Below are 20,060 nucleotides of genomic sequence, written 5' to 3'. Positions count from 1 at the left end.
CGCTCTTCCAAGTTAATTCCAAGGGTGCATGGAGTGCTCAGAACCATCCTACGCAGCCGTATCATCGTTTTCCCCAGAGGTCGAGAAAGCAGGAGGTGGCAGATTACGTAATCTGCCCCAGGACACCCGGCATGAAGGGCCGAGGTGCGGACGTGACCCAGGGAGCTGGCTCGGCCCGAGTGCCTGGCCTGCACTGCAGCCGTGGTCCCCACGAGCACATTTCTCCCCTTCTCCAGCTGATTCGAAGGTCTCCCAAAGCCCCTTGTCACACGCTGAGTCATTCTGTCATCGCTAAGGGTGGGAAGGAAGGTGATTCTCTGAGAGGGCATGGACGGCCCAAGCGCAGACCCGGGTTAGGCACAGTCACTCCCGGCATCCCGCAGCTGCCAGTCCTGGCACCCTCTAGTAGTGGACGTTCAGAGCTGCTGTATCTCTTTCCTCTTTTTTTAGGTTTTTACTATGGGGTGTATGCACTCGCTGAGAGAGACAGCAAGAGGGAAAATGAGAGCTCACCCCCCGGGGGGATGGCCACGCCACAGTCCCTTCTCTATCCTCCTCGCAGGGTTTTGGACACACATGAGCCTGTGTGATTTTTCAAGCCGTCAGGTCCAGGAGTCGGATGTGGTCGGCCATGTGGGAGTCCAGCGCCTTCGCCACACCACCTGCTGGCTCAGGCTGTGGCTATCTTTTTTTTTGGAGAGGTTTTTGCTATAGGGCACGCACGCTCGCCAGACAGACAGAGAGAGACAGAGAGAGACAGAGAGATAGAAAGCAAGAAATCACCCCCTAGGGGGGGATGGCCATGCCGCAATCCCTTCTCCTCCATTCTCTTCTCGGGATCTTGGACACGCACGCACACGCACCCGGCACGTGCTCAGAATTCTGGGCACACATGCACACGTACCTGGAATGAGTCTAAACCACCAGGTCCGGGACGTGAACCGCAGTCGACTACGTGGAAGTCTAGCAACACAGCCATTACGCTAACTGCTGGTCCCTAAAGTAGCATTTTCTAATCAAACTGCCAAATGAAAAATCTGTAAGAACTATTAAGAAGTTCAGTAAGGACCCCCCCAATGTGTGCTTTACTTAGTGCATTCATTATAGAAAGCAACCTCGAAAACATAGGCTATTGTAGAATGTTTCTGTCGCACTGACTGTTGGGGGAAAAGTCCTTGTTCCGTTTTGGCTACTTTTTTAGTTATCAAACCTGAACAGGTCAGTTAATGATATAACAAGTTCTAAGACATTAAGCTTTTTCCCGAAAAAAAAAAAAATAGGACATGTTTCGGACAATGCAGGAAATGACTAATAAATGTCTTTTCATGGAAAGAAGAAAATATAATCCCTTCCCAAGCCACCCCCATTCTTTGGCAGATGAGCTTAAAATGTTCAATTGAGTTTCATTAAAACAGTAAAAAGCACCCTCCCTCCACAGGCTGACAATGAAAGCTTGTTGAAATTTTCCGAGAAGTTGGTTAAGGCTGGGCTGGGCTTTATTGCACCCTCAGGATAACACGGGAGCCATCGGGGCTCGGGAACACCAGTGACTAATGTCTGCTGCCATTCGTTCCAGGGTGACAGTGGCGGGCCCCTGGTTTGTGAACAGCCTAGAGGACAGTGGACACTCTTCGGTCTAACTTCATGGGGCTCCGTCTGCTTTTCCAAAATCCTGGGGCCTGGCGTTTATAGCAACGTGTCATACTTCGTCAAATGGGTCGAAAGACAAATCTACATCCAGACCTTCCTCCGCTGATGCCAAGGCCCGTCAGACTCGCCAGCAGCACGCACCGGGCAGCCTAGCCTGACGAGCTTCGCGCGGAGCTTGTAGAAGCCCCTTTCAGAGACAGGGATGCACTGCCGTACACTGCACATTTTTCACATTTGCCTTGGACTAATTTTATTCAGCTTTTTTCCCAACTTAATTGTTCTCTTCAGTTCAATGAAAGGTACTAGAAAAAACACAGCAAAGCAGGTTTTGTTCTTTTGCCATGCCTGCCCTTGACTCCAGCACGAAGTGAGCTCTGGAGAGAGACAGTAACGTGGGCTCCAGGCTAACAGGGCAGACCTCCCTCCTATTCTGTCGTGGGAAGGGCATGACACCCAGGCTGGCCCATCTCTGCGGGTTCCTGCCTCTCGAGCACAGTGGCTCAGTGGCAGGCTTCAATAGTAACATTGGAGACTTGCTTTGGACTTATTAAAAGCCAGGTTAAGGGAGACCAGCCGATGACATAATGGTTACCTCGCTGGACTCCCACATGGCCGACTGTGGTTCGAGTCCTGGATCTGGAGCCTTAAAACTTAGCCCAAGCACATATGCATGCATGCCCCCCAATCCCGAGAGAATGGAGGGGAAGGGATTGTGGCCTGGCCATCCCCTTGGGGGATGACTTGTCACTTTCTGTCTCTTTGTCTCTCTGGTGAGCACACAGGCCCTATAGCAAAACTCTCAAAAAAGTAAAAAAAAAAAAAAAAGGCCAGGTTAATTTACATGTTTAAATTATTACTATTCCTTTTCTGAAACTGGCATAATTCTGAGAATTTATGAAAGATGTGGAAGACCCACAGCATCCATGCAGGCCACTGAAACAGCGAGACTTATTGAACGCAGAGGGTTCTTTTAGACATCAGGATCAACACCTGGAATTTATAGGACTATCCATTAATTCAGGTTGTAATTGTATAGAGAAATCTCCACAGAACTCTCCCCAGAGCTGAAGTCTGTTCGGTGTTTAACTCTTGCCTAATTGAAATTTCAACAACAAGGCCAATGTCCATGGGAAATATTTGCTTTTCCCGTGTGACAGTGAAGTAAACATTAAGTTTTGCCAAAGGAGAACTTGCTCTCGGCTGGAGAGACACAATTTTTAAAAAAGAAAACCAAATTGCACTCCACCCCCAATTAAATATTTTCCATTTTTCCTGTGTTCACCGATACCAATAAAGTCATAGACATATATTTCAAAGCACAATAAAACTTGGTATGGAGTAAAACATTTTGCAATTTTCCCTAAAAGATGTTCCACATCTGATGTCGCCATTTCTTCTCATTATTGAAACAATTTGAAGATGCTTTTAAGCAGTAGACCACCTCACAGAAATCAATTCTGGAAGCAGTTGGTGGCTGACAGTCATGTTCTCCACTACAAAGTCTCAAGACGCAAATCTCCCCATTTATTAATTTCATTAGTCATCTATTGGGATGGTCATATTTCTCGAAGCAAAATTGCATCATGACTTTCCCGATGACCCAGTGTTTTGCAACATCCAAATGCCTTTCGAACAAGTAGGGTTCCCTACTGACCTCCGCCCGCACCCCGGGCGGCCTCAGCGTGCCTGGGAAATCATGCCCACCGTTTCCAACATGTATTTTTATACTCTTTTCTATATGTAAACGTATTTGAAATTCAAAACGTTTTGACGCTTTCCCTGTGACTCATCTCCTGTCCCGGAGGTTGTGTATGAAACCCAGCAACACGACTGTGGTCCATTGTGCGAACGTCCCCGAGCGTGTGTCAGTCTGTTACAGCCGTAGCCACGTACTCCGTGTAACAACTTTCAGCCTCGTTCAACCTATGTTCAGTGAAATGTACATATTGTACTTATTTTAAATCATTCTTGATGCAAATAAAATGGTGTCACTTTTTTTGGATGGATGGATGGATGGGTGTGAAGCAAAGACAGCCAGTCCCAGGAGCTGTTTGTCCCACTAGAACCGCGTGTGAGTGCTTGGCTTCCCACCGACAAAATGTGTCTGTCATCAAGCTTTTTTTATTTTATTTATTTTATTTTATTTTTTGGCAGAGAGCATGTGCACTTGCCAGAGAGAAAGACAGAGGGAAAGTGAGATATCACCCCCAGGGGGGATGGCCACACCACAATCCCTTCTCCTCCATTCTCCTCTGAGAATTCTGGGCACACATGCACATGTACCCGGCATGAGTTTCAAGCTGCTGGATCCAGGACTCGAACCACAACTGACCATGTGGAAGTCCAGTGCCTTAATCCCTACGCCACCTGCTGGCCCCACTTTGTCTTATGTCTTTTCTCACAGAAACAGACCCTGTATTTTAGATGACCAATGGCTCCTTGAGTAGTCTGGAACTGGAAGGTAATAGTCTCAAAGCATTCATTCACTGAGTGTGCAATCAGAACTTCAGTCGTGGTAAGAACACAGATCGTTAATGGTAGAGTATGTTTTAGGAACCGGAGCCAATTCTTTTCTAAATCTAAGAAAAGTAGATCCCCAAATGCCTATTATTAATTTTTCCTGGCCACCAGAAGTAGTAATATCCTTCTCGATCCCCCCCAATTTGGTGTAATATGCTGAATGGTAAAACGTCAGCTTGGGTAACTGTGTAAAACTTATTTTCCTGTAAAAGTGACCTTTCAAAGGCTTAATACAAATCTCAAATCTCTGTCCCTGGGTGCCAGATGTGTTTCATGTGTCATGATTTCCAAACTTTAAAAAAATAAGATAGTTCAGCATCCCCTAACAAAATACAGTATTTTTTTTTATAGCAAAATAGACAAATAATTTCCTGCAGTTACACTCAGCGTCACACTGGTCCAGGCATTGACTGTGTGCCTGCTTTGCGAGACATCTTTCAGTTTCTAGAGCTTTAGGGGTTTCGGAATTGTGGCTGCGAGACTGTGGCCCCATACCACGAGTGAAAGACTCATCATTTTCTCCATTCCTATGTACGATAATTCATGTTTTGAAAGCTGACCTTTTTTTTCATCGAAGTTTTGGCTCACTTTTTTATTTTTTATTTTTTTTTTTTATCCTTAGCTTCTAAACTTTTATTTGCAAGTGACGTAGCTCTAAATTTTTATCTATCAGAAAGGGACGACTGTAGGGAGTGACCACCACCGGCCACCAGGGGAACACGTGGGAGCACCTCAGTAACTCTGCCGTCTTAGAAAAGGCCAGAGGGTGGCGTGCTGGTGGGCGGTGTGTGCTGGGACCTTCCGGCTACGCTCTGGAACCAGCCACAGCTGGAGTCTGTGCCTACCCGCGAGAGCGACCACAGTTCGTCAGTGCAGGTGATCTGTTCGACAGTTTAGTTTTAAAAAATCAAAGGAGAGCAGAATGTGACTTCCATTGCCCACGCGGGGTTTGGAGGACTCTAAAACTCAGTCTATTTCACAACAGACTAGTGGCCACGGTATCAGAGGGCTACAGAAAATGTCAGGCCCGGGTAGGAGGCGGCAGGGAGAGCAGGCCCTGAGAGCAATGTTCACTAGTCGTTACGAAGACCTCCACGCTCCATGCTCCACGCTGCACACGGACCTTGCGTGGTGGCGTGAGGACTCACAAAGGAATTCTGGGTGATTGGAGGCCAACACCTTTCAGATGAATAGAGAGAACTTGAAGAACTGCAACAGGAATCACGATCTTCTAGCAGCAGCGCTGCCATCTCAAGCCAGCGTACATGATCTGCAGCAGCAGTGAACTGGCCATGGACAGCCCTGCTCTCAAACGGATTCGAACACACATTTCTCTAAAAACCTCATGGAAAAACCTCCTGAGAACATCCTGTATTCGTCTCAAGTCATAGCTCACTTTTAAAGACTATGGCACCAGCAAAATTACGGGGTATTATAAGAACCACGAACCTTCAAGCGATCTCTGGAAGATTGCTCTGGAATGGGCTGTACCGGGTGGTGGAGGGGCTCGTCAGTTTCAGAACACAGATTGTCACGTGGGCACAGATTGTCACGTGGGCTGTAGGTGCCAGTTCTAGCTCTGGATCTGGCGCCTGTTTCCTGACCAACAGCATGAACACAGAGGCAGACCTCACACAAGGTCTTCTGAGTGGAGGCTGAGCGAGGAGCACGTTCCTGGTATTGATGGGACCCCTCCTGTTCCTGCTCATGTGGCTCTACCTGGGGAAAACCCTGGCAGGAGCTGAGAGGTGCTATGCCATCCGTCAGAGACCAGAGGTATCTTTCCAAAGGAATTAACGAGCTCTTACTAGTCACCTGCTACATTTTAAACAGTACCATCATGACCCTTTACCAGGGACATGCTGTTTAAAAGGTTCTTGGGAATTTACCTGTAAATTCGCCAAGCCACATGGAAATTTCCTTTGCGTTCTCAATAACTGACCTAAAAACAACTTTTTTTTTTCCTTCATTAAAATGAAAGGTACATTGGAACCTGATCATTGAAAACATTTCCCAAGAATAAAATAAATATATCTCAAATAATCCTCTTGAAAATGTTGGCATTTCTAAGACAAATGAAAATGCTTTTACAAACTCCAGAAAGTTTCATAAAAAGCATTTGACGTTGCATTAAATATTTCACTTCCTTAAACTCTGTCCAGATCAAAAGCTACCCTTGGCCAAACGCATATACAGTGGGGTAGCCATGGTCATCACCCAGCTCTTCCAAGCTCCGTAACACAGAAGCCACTGTCTGGCTGAGATGCCTTCGAGGTCCCTTGTCCACACTGGAAAGAACTGTTGCACTTGGAGGAAGGTGTCACTCTCCTCACCTTTCGTGGCCCACCGTCTCTGAGGGCAGGGTTTCAGCTTAGGTCGAGAGCAGTTTCGTGGACAGGTCCGTGTCCTCGTTCGACAGCACATGTTTTTGACGTCATTGCAAAGGCAGAGGGAGGGCTAGACCCAGGGCTTCTTCCCGACCCCCCAGCAGCCTGGTCCTCGGGCTTCGATGACATCTTTTCAGACAGCCTCCACTTCTTAAGAGCCTCGGTCCTCGCCTCTGGTGTCAGTCTGTCGAAGTGCTGAGCTCTCAGAATTGGAGATGGGAACAAGGACCCCTGAAGAACGCGGTATAGAAACCTGGAGACAAAGCATCAGCGGTTACATTCAGCTCAGATGCATCCTGGCACTCCCGGGAAATGAGCACCAATTAGGAACAGTGAAAGGGTCTGGAGGCCACTTGGCTCTTGAGATAGTAGGGAGGGGTGTGTGGGTAAGTGAACTACAACATGGAGGTAAAAAACAATACTGAATTAATATTTGTAAAGCACTCAGAAAATAGCATGCCCTCTAAGGGCTTATTCCATAAAAATAAATAAAATCTACACAAGCAGAAATCAATAGTTGATAGGACAGATCCTGAATATTCAGTTAAACGAGATACACCATAAAGCAGGCAGAGTGTGGGCACCTAGCAAATATTTTGAAACATCCCCGCTACTTGTATTTGTTTACCAGGGCTATTCTAATGAATCGCCACGGCCTTGAGTCACCCTTGGCCAGGCTGGCAGTGTTTCTGATAAAACATCCTTGAAACTGCGTGTCTCCTCTACATGTCCTTGGGATGTATCACATAAAACGTGGGGTCCTCCACAGATCTTTCCGTGGCTGTAAAGTCATGTCTTCTCCAGGTTATGCTGAGATGGTTGGTGGAACCGTGAGTCCACGCCTAACCAATCCACGTTGGCACCAGCAAGATGGCCGTTTAGTTACATCCGTGGCCTCCCTCGAGCGCACATAGTTAACAGTTTGTCAGGCTCCTAATCTGAGCAACGTTTGCAATCTGGATGGGCTGGGAATTTCCTAAACCCTAGGTTTTTTTGTTTGTTTTCTTTGAGGGGGTGCTTAATATTTCTTTCCTCAGTTAATCTTTTTCTTCCCACATTTTGCTATAAGCAGTAAGAATGAGCCAGGTCACATTTTCATCAATCTACATTTGCTTAAAATTTCAGCTGGGCCAGCTGGTCATACGGTGGTTGGGGTGGAAGGATCCCACTTGGCAAACTGTATGGTTCGAGTCCCAGGTCAGGAGCTTGAAAAATATGCTAGGTGCGTGTGCATGCATATCCAGAATCCCAGGAGGAAAATGGAAGAGAAAGGATGACATGGTCATCCCACACGGTAGGGGGTGCTTTTTTACCTTCCCTGTCCCTTTGTCTGTCTCTCTGGTGAATGCATGTGCCCTATAGCAAACACTTAAAGAAGAAAAAAAAAAGAGCCTGCCAGGTCCACGTGTGTGCATGCCCCAACGAAGCCGGTGGTCTCATTTACTCCGTGAGCAGCACCATACCTGGGGAGGAGAGCGGTGCAGACGGTGAGGACGCACACGAGGTAGAACAGCGGGTCCAGCATGTGCTCCTGCATGATCCAGTAGGGGCTGGAGGGCGGGTTGCACGTTACACACAGGGCTCCAAACGCCAAGGCAAAGAAAAAGTAAGACAGGACGCTACCGGCGATGACCAGCAGGTGGATCCACGTCTGCAAGGCAAGAAGAGCAGGGCCGTGAGTACTCCCTGGGGGCACCTCAGCCTGGCCGGGGCTGCTCACTGCAGCCCACTGGAGGTGAGTAGGGTGACACACCTTCGCCACAAAACACCAAATACGGAAGAGAGCAGAGAGCAGTACCTTGTGTCAAAGGCTTCCTATCACTGGTTTAGTTCTATACAATGAAGTCAAAGCCAGCAGGTTTCCCACTGCTGACTCACTTATTCTGCACTGTCCGCAAACCAGGAGCGGCTGGGGCTCCCTTCAGTGTCTCTGTCGTGCAGTCTGGCTCTTGTTTAAGGTAATACTGAGGCCCGTGACCCACACTGGTCCCATTCGCGCAGGGGTGGGCGTTCTGCTGCCCCCAGCACGCCCAGTCTTCTCTAGTGAGCACCTGGGCGGCTGCACCTCCCCACCCCGTGAAATCCAGCTTGGCCATGGGCCTTGCCTTGGCCGATGGAGTGTGAGTGGAGGGCACGTGGGCTTTCGAGGGTGAGAACTGTGTCAGTCTGCCATGCTGCCTCCTCCCCTTCCACGCGGATCAAGACCTTCTTTGGAGACCACTGTAGAGAGAGCCGCTGTGAGACAGACTGGGCCAGCGAGATGGTTGCTTCTAGTGCTTTCTGGAACATCAGCCAACTTTATTTGAGCAAAAAAATACTCCATAACCTAGCAATCTTCACACCCACGCATAGCTTGCAATACTATTTTTCTTAGTATTTTTCTCTAAATAAATGACTTGGTTTAGAAAGAAAAGTAGGTAATTACTTAAAAGTACTATTAGCATGATCCAATAGAAAGTGCTGAGGCTGGTGTTGAACCTGTCTTTCTCGTAAAGGGAAATTAGCTAAAGTTATTAGGATAGGAGCCAGCAGGTGACTTGGTGGTTAAGGCACTGGACGCCCACATGGCTGACAGCGGTTCGAGTTCTGGACCTAGCAGATTGAGTATCACACCAGTTGCATGTGCATACATGCCCAAAGTCCCAGGAGAAGGGATTACAGTGTGGCCACCACCCCCGGGGTGACTCTTCTTTTCTTTCTGCCTTTCTCTTTCTGACAAGCACAAGTACCCTCCCCCCCAAAAAAAATATTGTGATAAACAATCAGATCAAACCGACTTTCTCTTGGACAGATGAGAAGCAGAGACGGAGGCTTTCTGTCCCGCTGTGTGGCAGTCACGGTCCCTTACCGCAGTGTACAGCCCCACCGAAAACTAGCGTGTCCTACTGGTGCCCTGTCAAGCTTTTCAGAGAAACGCTGCCCTTATTCATTTCTTTTATTTTCTAGGGCATCATTTCCAAACAAGACCTAATTTCCTCCTTTTCATCCTGCAAAGCCTTTCTCCATGGCAGCAGGTAGTTCGCGAGAGTCACAAAGACTTTATCTTCTGTGCAGACGGGAAGAGAACGCTGGCTGGCTTGGGAATTGAGGTTGGCAGACACAGAACGTCTGCACTCTTTGCAGAAATAGGAAGGCTGGGGGGTACGCAGATGCCGAGGACGGTGTGGGGAGGCGGGGCAGTGGGGATCACAGTGGGAGGCAGGGAGTCAAGGGATAAAAAAGCAAAAACAAACATTCCACGAACACGAGGAGGGAAGGTGCTATCGATGATCACGTGCACAGTACTATCTTTGACTAGTCTAATATACAGCGCATGCACGGTGAGGAAGTTCATTTTGTATGCTGTAAGATGTACAGTGACTGGGGACCAGCAGGTGGCGTGGTGGTTAAGGTGTTGGACACTCCCACATGGCCAACCATGGTTCGAGTCCTGGACCTGGTGGCTTGCTTTCTCACTTCCTTTCTCTTTCTCTCTCTCTCGTCAAATGAAAATAAATGAATGAATAAATTAAATTAAAAAAATGTACAGTGACTGTAAAAGAAAGCAAGAAGAAAATAAAGAAAAAAGTTAAAAAAAAACTTTTAAAAAGACAAGAAAAAGATCAGCATGCCTCCAAAACAATGATTTTGCTTTCTTTCTTCCTTCTTTCTTTCTCAAATGTCTTTCCTCCTATTTGACATCTGCTGCTCCGAGCGCTCCCTTTTGAGGCGTGCTTCTGGTCATGGAGGTCGGGACTTCATGGAGTTTCTAAGTGACTTGGCTGCAGGCAGGTGAAGTCAAGGAGCAGCGGGCAGGAGCCGACAGGCAGTGCGCAGTGGCAGGAGAGCGGAAGGCGAGAACGTGGGGGCAGTTTGTCTTCTGAGAACGGCAGACTGGCACGGACCAGGGACCTGCAGAGGCTGGGTGTTGCAGCCGTGCGACCTCCAGCAGCGGAAGCCACTCTCTAACGGTGCGTTTTCTATGTAGCAGTCGCGATCTTTCTTGGAACCTGCTGTCACTCCCCTTCCCCTTGGCGAGAACACCCACACTGCTCTCGGTCTTGGCGAACGACTTCTCCACTAGCCAAAGACTAGGATGGAATCTAGAGAAATGGGGTTCGGCATCAGGGACCAGCTGGGAGCACACGGAGGTCAGAGCAGGCAGTGAGGGGCGATTCAGACCACGTGCCCCGGCAAGCCTGTGCGGTCCTTGCTCTCTGATCTCCGGAACCACTCCGCTGCTGCAGGAGTTGTTGTTTTGCTTGTTTTGTTCTACCATGGTGTGTGTGTGTGTATCTATCTGTGCCTTATGGATACGCACACACCCACACACATAGCTGTCTGGGAAAGCATGGCATATTCTAGCAGAGAAGAACATGTCATGACTTTCCTGACAACCAATACACTCACACACACTCACATACACACACTCACACTCACACACACTCACACACACACACACACACACACACACATGTTTTGCCATAGGGCACATGTGCTTGCCAGAGACAGAGAGAGAGAGAGAGAGAGAGAGAGAGAGACAGGTTAAAGAGAGAAATTACCCCTCCTTGGGGGGGTATGGCCACACTGCAATCCCTTCTCCTCTATTCTCCTCCTGGGATTTTGAGCATACACGCACATGCACCTGGCATGATTTTTAAGCCACCGGGTCTGGGACTTGAACCACTCAGTCGGGTATGTGGGATCCAGTGCCTTAACCACCATGCTACCTGCTGGCCCCTTCAATGTATTATTTTTTTTCCAAGGACTATTTAACTTTTTCTTTCTTTCTTTCTTTCCTTCTTTCTTTCCTTCTTTCTTTCCTTCTTTCTTTCTTTCTTTCTTTCCTTCCTTCCTTCCTTCCTCCCTCCTTCCTTCCTCCCTCCCTCCTTCCTCCCTCCCTCCCTCTCTCTCTCCCTCCCTCCCTCTCTCTTTCTCTCTTTCTCTCTTTCTTTCTTTCTTTCTTTCTTTCTTTCTACCAGAAAGGGACAGCAAGAGAGAGAGAAAGCAAACCACCAGGTCCAGAACTCGAACCACAGTTGGTTATGTGGGAGTCCAGCGCCCCTAACCACCACACCACCTGCCGGTCTCCCCCTTCAATGTAGTTTTAGTCACTTTTCTATTTGTTCAGGCTAGTCTGAGTAGATTGCTGTCACTCAGAATCAGGTAACCCAAACTTACACGCTGTCCCTGTTAGATGCCCTGGGACACTAATGTCAGCACCCACAGTACTTCCTGGGGTGGGCGCCAAAGGCCTCTCTGTCTGCAGTTGACTTCAAACCTAAGTTAAGGAGGTATTAGGACAACCCCAAATGTCTTCGTTCCAAATTCCTTTTACTCTTCTCACCTGGTATTTGTAGGTATTATCCTTTTCCTGCATTCTGGGTTAGACAGTTTGGTTAGAGACAATGAGAAAGGCAAGTGATGCCAAAAATAAACAATCAGGCCTACTTTAGAGATGATTACAAATAATTTTATAACATATCCTATTATTTTACACTCTCATCTCACCATCGGCTATCTTCCGTCTGAAATTCATCCATCACCAGGGTAGGAAACAGACCCCAACACTGGTTGCTTAATCACTCATTTACCGACTCAAATACTTCTTGAACACCTACTGTGTGTACAGCGGCAAACGAACAGGCACGGACCCTGCCCTCAGAGAGACTGGTGTCGATGCAAGGGAAGCATGAACCGGACGATCACATAATTAAATAATAACTATAAATTATTAGAGCTATGTCTAAAAGCACGAGAATGGGGTGAGAGAGCAGATGGTCAGGGAAGGGCCCTGGGAGGGAAAGCGTTTTTGCTAAACCCTGAAGACGCCTAAGCTAACACTGCGGTTGAGTGAGTCCAGGGACACAGATGGGGCAAAACACCTCCACTGAGGGGCGGGAGGGCCCAGGCCCGGAGGCGGTAAGGAGCGCCATGGGTTCAAGACACTGAGACGGATGATGTGGTCCCAGGGCACAAGGGGCAGGAATGAGGGTGGGGAGGTGGTGGGGGCCCCTGTCCAGGCCTTGTAGGCCTGCTTAGGGCTTCGTCTCTTATTCCAGGTATGGGGAACCACTGAAGAACTTCGCCCCAGAGTGAAATGGTTTTTATGTCTGCATTATAAGCAAGGCACACAATGGTCACTCACTAAAGTCAGAGTACCAGGATTACGACCTAACACCTATTTTTATTTAAGCCGAAATGACCAGCTCGGTCTTGAACGCTGACCACGGGGACGTAAGCATTTCTCCAGCCTGCCTCTCGCCTCATGAACCACCCAGCATGGAGTCTACCTAAGGCATCAGGTGGGCGTTCTCCTGCCCTGGCTCCACCTGAGCCAGCTCCGTGGCACTCGACGGTTGCCAAGAGCAGCTGTCAATCACCATCTTTCATGGAGTCCCGCCTCTTCTCATCACCCCTTGTCTTCTAGAACCGAAGGGCTAAGCAGCACCACTGCTGCGAGAGCACACTCCCCAAACACGCACGCTCAGGGGACTTCCGAGGCCGGAAACCACTCACCAAACTCTTGCTTTCGATGACCAGGTGGAGGAGGATGACGAACAGAGCAGCCGTGTTCAGCGGGTTTCCAAACGAGAAGATGTCGATGTCGGAGCCCTGGTAGGTCTGCAAAGGGAGGGAGAAGGCAGGTCATTGGGAGAGCTGTGCGCACACTCACCTCGTGTGAGTTACACTACCGATCTACGCTCAGTGAGAATCGAGTGCCCACGGTGTGCCCGTCACCTGGCTGTTAGGTACAGACATCAGACTTGTTTTACTTAACAGAACCGGAAACCTGTGAAGCAGCTATAATGGCTTCCCTAAGTTTACATCGCTCATTAAGTAGATAGTCTCTCCTCTCCGATGAACATATATGGATATATATAATAGTCACGTTATTAAATATTCTTCAGATGGCAAACGTTCTAATCATTCACCATCCCCTCCATTCTCTTTGGAATACACTTCAGATGGCCTGGTTGATATTCCTCTTAAAATGCAATATAGCCAGAATATCCTAGTGATGCTGATTAAGATTATGCTCTTTGGATCAAAATGAAAATATTAGCTTAGAAGCTATCATCTTTTTCATTTTTCAAACTGCACTTCTGTGAACACTACCCATGATCAAACGAGTGTTTTCTCCTGGGGAGAGGGCCGTGTGTGGGCGGCCCCAGAGGCTACGGGTGCCTGGTGCTAGTGCACACTTTCTACATTGATTTTTGCACATCCTTTCCTCGGTCACTCTTCCTCCCTTCTTCACCTGCGGAATATGCTTTTAGTTTTGAAGAGAGCACTTAGCAGAGCTTCAGCTGAATACACTGAGTGTTTCTCAGGTACGATGAGTCCGGCCCTCGCTAGAAAACCTTCCACAGTCTAACTTGGCCGCTCCGATCTTCGACAATCTCATTTTCGACTGCATTCAAGTCATGGCCGAAAAAGTTGCTAGGCAGTATAGTGTGAACACGAGACCCAAGAGAACTCAGCTAGGCACTAATTTGCTAACTGAACCCATGACCTAACTCTGTGTGTGTGTGGTAGGGTGTTCTAACTCGGTCAGTTAAGGGGCAACCTGACCCTTCACACTGCCACCCTGTGGCAAAGTGCGACAAAGCACGGCCGATGTTAACGAGGGCACACGTGAACACAGACTCACAAAGTAAGGCACGAAGAAGCAGACCAGGCTCTGGTAAAAGGCGTCCAGCAAGGTGATCCAGAAGGTGAGGGGACGGTACGCCTGGAGACGAAGCAGACACGGGGAGGGTACGGTCACCCGGGGTCAGCACAGTCAAAACGGAGCCCAAGGCTGCTGCTAATTTGCCTCTCTGAGAGAAAACTCAATTCCTTTATTCTTTCATTCTTATTTTCTTCATTATTTTTTTAATAGATTTTTGCTATAGGGGCACATGTGCTCGCTAGGGACAGAGAGACAGAGAGCAATCACCCCCTGGGGGGATGACCACGCTGCAATCCCTTCTCCTCCACTCTCCTGTCAGGATTTTGGGCATGCACACGCACATGCACATGCGCACACACCCGGCATGCATTTCAAGCCTCCACGTCCAGGATTCAAACCGCAGTTGGCTACATGGGAGTGCAGTGATGTAACCATTACACCACTTGCCGGTCCCGTATTCTTTCATTCTTGAAACAAGTGGGATTTATCAACAGGGCAGCGGCTGAGAGTAACTGAGTGAGGTGCTTCACAGGTGCACGCCGTGAAAAGACCCTGCGGGAACCCCCACTCAGGCTGCCTGTCTTCGGGGCGGAGCTAACGTGTCTGAGACGGGCTAAGGGCCCTGACTTCCCACTCCCTGTGGCTCGGAGAGCTCTGCTTCAGAACCTGTCCAAACCGCCCACTTCCTAGCCATACGGCTTCCTTCACCCCAGCACAGCGTCGGCCTTCCCTCTGGTTTCCTCTCTCACCCTTCATCCGATCTTTCCCTCCCAGTGAAATGCTTTGTTTTGTTTTTAAAATTTTTTAATTTAAACTCATTTATTTACATTCATTCACTATACATCATTCCAGCATACAAAAGAGATCTTCCATCCAGAATACAAGCACATCAACATACGTGTTATTGTCAACAAATAGGTTTCCATTTCTCGTTTCCTGTATACTTTGCTTTTTTTTTTGCCATCCTTGATTCCCTATCTCTCACCCTCTGCCGTCTCCCCCCTCCTCCCACACTAGCTCTGGTATCTATGGTTGCTTTCTATGCCTTCCCCCCCCACCAAATTTTATTGATTCACTAAAGATCTTAATTAATCTAAATATTTTCGATAGCAAGCACAGCTGATATATACATATCCATGAACCCAAGTCTGACTTTAGGCATAGACCTCAGTGAGTAGAATGGACATGCTATAAAGTAGCACCTCGCTGGGGCTGGATAGCTTACTGCAGCCATCAAATAGGTATTTTTATGCATTTTTTAAATTTCAAGGATAAAAATAATAATTTCAAGAAAAACTGTTTTCATGGTTTTTTCCTCCTGAAGCAGTTTTTAAAAATTAATTCACATTCATCCCCTAAGTCAGTCAAATGTTTTTTAAATACCGTAAACCAGTTCATGCCATTCACCTAATTAATTAATTGACTCCTTCAATTACTTCCCACTGCATTTCCAAACAATCTAAGTTCCTCCCCAAAACCTCTAAGGTCCTGCATGGTGGCCCAGGGGACAGCTCTCCAGGGTCATGTCCCCTGAAACGTGGGCCTCCAGCCTTCCCCTTGCATATGTCAAATCTGCTCTTCCCTCGGGCTGTCCCCTCCAGCAGGCCCCGGGCTCCCACAGAAGCAGTTCCTCATCATCCACATCCAAGCAGGGTGCTTCCCCGAGAGGCGCCAGGCCTGGCCGGTGGTGCCCAGTCAGGCACTTACTACCACGGGAACCTTAGAAGGTTATTTATTAGTTCTCTCACATAAGAAATAATCTTGCTTACTTGATGATCTTCTGGTTCCCTCAATGAATACAAGTTTTATAGAGTGGGAATTTGGCTCTTTTATTCAAATGATTGAAATAAGGCCTGATACATAACACATAGCCAGTAAATATTTAGCAGGTTAATAAATTATTCTTATATAACTTCTCATTCATGTGCTAAACTGCTTCCTTTTTCTTTTTTTAAAGGTTTTTGCCATAAGGTGTACTTGTCCGAGAGAGAGAGAGAGAGAGACAGTGAGAGGGAAAGTGAGAAATCACCCTCCCAGGGGGATGGCCATGTGGCAGTCCCTTCTCCTCCATTCTCCTCCTGGAGTTTTGGGCACACATGCACACGTGCCCAGTGTGTCTCAAGCCATTGGATCCGGGACTCCAACTGCAGTTGGCCATGTGGGAATGCAGCTCCTTAACCACCATGCTTCCTGCTGGCCCCTCTGAAGTTTATAAAAAAGATCAAATACGGACACTAGTCAAGTGATGGAAAACTGTTTTCCAAAGAAGGATCAACTCCCATTGAATAATAACGTGAGACTTGGTTCAGACCCGGGAGGAGGAAGCTGTGCTGTGGCTCGTGAGTGCCCCCCGCCATGGACAGAGGTGGCCACACCCTGACACGCCGAGCTACTCTTCTACAACACGGTCTTCTCAGTCTTGTTCTCTTCCAGGGTGAGCAGACTGGATCTCGTTGGAAAGGTCTGTCTCCTGAAGAATGACGTTTTGGAAATACGCAGACTCTCCGCGTACCTTTTTCCATTCTTGAAAGACCATACTTGGAATTTTTACATCTAGTTCTTAAGAATTTTTGCATGTGAATTAATGTACATATGGATTTGCTAAAAAGAGACAGCAGGAAAGTGAGAAAGCGTCCCCATGAGGGAGGGTCACTGCAATCCCTCCTCCATCTCTCCTTCAGGATCCTGGGCACACACGCACACATGCACCTGGAGTGGTTCCGCATTGCTGGGCCCAGGGCGCTATGGTGTGCTGGCCACGTGGGACACAGTGGCCTTGACCACACCACTGGCTGGCCTGTGCCTATTCTGTCTCTGTGTCTGCGGGGAAATCAAAGCAATGACAACGCATTGTTTCCCTGGGCCTCCTTCTCCTCTTTCCTCACTCCTCATGGCAAATAAGACACATTCTACCTGTCTTGTTCATCCACGTGTCTGCAAAACCTGAGCAGAAGCACAATACAATGACAGAAAAGGATGGATCAGAGGCAAAGGGCGATCAGATGCCACTAGGCAAGAGAGAATGATCTGGGATACGTTAAAATACATCGGGTCATTGGAAAAGCCAGGGCGCGTTTTTGCATAGAAAAATACATCGTGACTTTTCTGCTGACCCAATAATTTCATGCTTCTGGGAGAAGAGCAAAACCCTAGAGCAAAAAAGGTAAACGGAACCATGTCCCCACAGTCACATGAGGAAGATTTGCATAGAAAAATACATCGTGACTTTTCCACTGACCCAATAATTTCATGCTTCTGAGAGAACAGCAAAACCCTAGAGCAGAAAAGGTAAACGGAACCATGTCCCCACAGTCACATGAGGAAGAGGGCTTAGGAAGTAGAGAAAAGGGAACCAAGGGTGAGAAAAATGAGCAGCTGAAAGAACGAACTCAGGGATCTTCTCAAACCCAACGGGGAATCTGGACAGGAAGTCGAAGCCCTGGAAGACTGTCAGGTGAGGAAAGACGGAGACCAGGTTCTCGGAAGGGAAACCTCTGACTGGAGACTCCAGACTCTTCTTTAGAGAAGACAGAGTCTTAGAGAGTATATTTCATGAGAATGGAGACAGGAAATGACCCAGGCATAAAACAGAATTTGTTTAGAGGTCAACGTCAAAGAAAGAACCTGCTCTAAAGGGAAAGTCAACGAGATGAATAACCTTTTATCTGTAGCCTCATCCTGGGGATGTGCCTGATATGATCATGTTTTTGTTTGTTTGTTTTGGTCACAAATAGGACTTTTTGTCACTATGAAAAGTGAACTTTAACAGGTTCTTGGACTGGTGGTTCTTCTCCATCAGCTCGTTCGACATTGGCACCCGTCTCACCCCCAGGAGCTTTTCCAGAGCTACGACCCTCACCATGAAGCTCCATGAGTTTCCCCAACTCAAACTTGGGCTTCTTGGGCATTTTGACTTTCCCGACGAAGACGTCCTGAGAGGGTAGATGGACGGGGAGGCCTTTTCTATGTCTTTCTCAGTGCCGTCTGGAATCGGCTTATTGACCACTTCTTTCAAGTCATTGGTCAGCCCAACGGAACAGTGTGTACAAAGGATTGATCATGGGGTTCGACAGGAAACATTGACCTCGGTTTTCCCAAGAATAAAGACCAATTAGAAACGTGACTCTGCACAAATGCTCTTCTCAAACACGAGCTATGTAAAATTTGGCTGAAAGTCTCCGACATCCTCCCTTTCCCAAGGGTCTGGGGATTTAACGTGTCCTGGGTACAGGACGGCCTTCACGGACATCAGTCACGTATTCTTGCACTCCGGCCTTGAACTCTGCCAGCTGGGACTCCTCTGGGCAAGTCCCCATATCTGAATGGATTGGCTGGCATTAAAGGACTGTAAGGATTTCTCCTCGGGAAGCTGAGTGTGGGACTGCTGTCTGTCGCTGATCAAGTGGCCTAAGGACACTTAACTGCTCTCTGTTCCAGGAAGGCCGTTCAAGTCAGAGTCCAGTGAGAAGGATGAAAACCCACGCGTCGCTTTAAATGAGGGATTTCTTCATACTTCTGTTCATTGTAGAGGGTTAAAATAACAACATGGACAGCCTGACTGGGAATTTCACACGTATTATCTTCCTTAATCCTCATGTCATTTCCATAAATAATTCAAAGCACAGGTAAGTTAAAGAACTTACCTGGGTGACCTATCACAGAACCAGAATTTAAACTCAGGCTGAGACATAATCCGTAATTTCTTTTTTTATTAGAGAGAGGTTTTTGCAATAGGGTGAGTGCACTGCTGGAGAGACAGAGAGACAGAGAGATACAGAGAGACAGAAAGTGAGAAATTGCCCCCCAGGGGGGATGGCCATACCACAATCCCTTCTCCTCCATTCTCCTTTTGGGATTTTGGGCACACACGCACACACACCTGGCGTGCATTTAAACCACCAGGTCTGGGACTCAAACTGCAGTTGACTACGTGGGAGTTCAATGACATAGCCATCACGCCATCTGCGGGTCCCCAAAATCCATCTTTCTAACATGTGCTGACTAGGGTCAGGGTCTGCAGAACAGCAGGGGAAGCCCCCCGCGTGGCTTTCTTAGGGCGAGCCTCGTTTGTCTCCTCACTACTTCCACCCTTCTTCCCAGTGCTCCCAGGTGCTCAGCGCCATCCTCCAAGCTGCGTGTTCCAGGCTTGTTCAATGACAAAGTGATCTTTCTAGCCACGGTGACAGAGACAAAGAAAGGCACGTAACATGAGCTCAGCCAGTGAGCCATCACCCTGGGATTCACCCTGTCTGTCACCGTCAGAATCCACCCGGCTTCTGTAGCCATGTGCAGAGACAGAGCGTGGAAGAGGGGACGGAGCAGGGCGTGATGTCAGAGGTAAGCTGACAGGACTCAGGGTGTGGGGAGAGTGAGCCACTAGCATCGGTCCACTGTTCTGCATGACAGGAGAACCTGAAGATTGAATTTGGGCTTCGGAACCAGACTGAGAGGGGTTCAAATCCTGGCTCTGCTGTTGTTTAGCTGTGGGGTTTTCAGAAAAATGATTTAACCTCTTTGAGGTTCAGACTCTTCATCCTAAAATAGGAACAATACGAGGTTCCTCTCTCAGTGGGACCTAGTCCGCTGCAGCCCCCTCTCCTGCAGTCCCCCTCCCTGTTGGGATCTGAGACACACGTATGCGCAGTATCTAAGCCACTAGGACTGGGACAGAACCCCACTCGGCCATGTGAGAGCTGGCTTCCTCTGTGGGGCGCCTGACCGCTATCCACGGGGCCGGCCTCCAGAGTGACTGTGCACATGAGCGGGGCAGGACATGGGGCAGCTGGCACAGTGACAGCAGTGGAATGCGCACCTGCCGCCTGTCACGGCAGACGGGCTAAACCAGCAGC

At 48.2% G+C, this 20,060-nt stretch overlaps 2 protein-coding genes across 2 annotated transcripts in view; one reads left to right on the top strand and one right to left on the bottom strand.

The window, feature by feature from the left end:
- CORIN (corin, serine peptidase) overlaps positions 1–2,291 on the top strand; it is a 309,818-nt gene extending 307,527 nt beyond the window's left edge. Inside the window, exon 22 of the mRNA XM_027775590.1 lies at positions 1,577–2,291. Coding sequence (XP_027631391.1) covers positions 1,577–1,756 — 180 coding nt within the window. The 3' untranslated portion in view covers positions 1,757–2,291. The remainder of the gene's footprint in view (positions 1–1,576) is intronic.
- Positions 2,292–4,702: 2,411 nt separating this feature from the next.
- The window catches only part of ATP10D (ATPase phospholipid transporting 10D (putative)), a gene marked incomplete in the record, with an annotated part of 126,159 nt that continues 110,801 nt past the window's right edge, over positions 4,703–20,060 (bottom strand). The window contains 4 exon segments of the mRNA XM_014591909.2: positions 4,703–6,810; positions 8,021–8,208; positions 13,056–13,160; positions 14,191–14,271. Of these exon segments, the coding sequence (XP_014447395.1) occupies positions 6,537–6,810; positions 8,021–8,208; positions 13,056–13,160; positions 14,191–14,271 (648 nt within the window).

Source organism: Tupaia chinensis, unplaced genomic scaffold (genome assembly GCF_000334495.1).
Source record: "Tupaia chinensis unplaced genomic scaffold, TupChi_1.0 Scaffold000054_1, whole genome shotgun sequence".
In the NCBI taxonomy this organism is placed as follows: Eukaryota; Metazoa; Chordata; class Mammalia; order Scandentia; family Tupaiidae; genus Tupaia; species Tupaia belangeri.
This window is presented reverse-complemented; position numbering and strand designations above follow the sequence as displayed.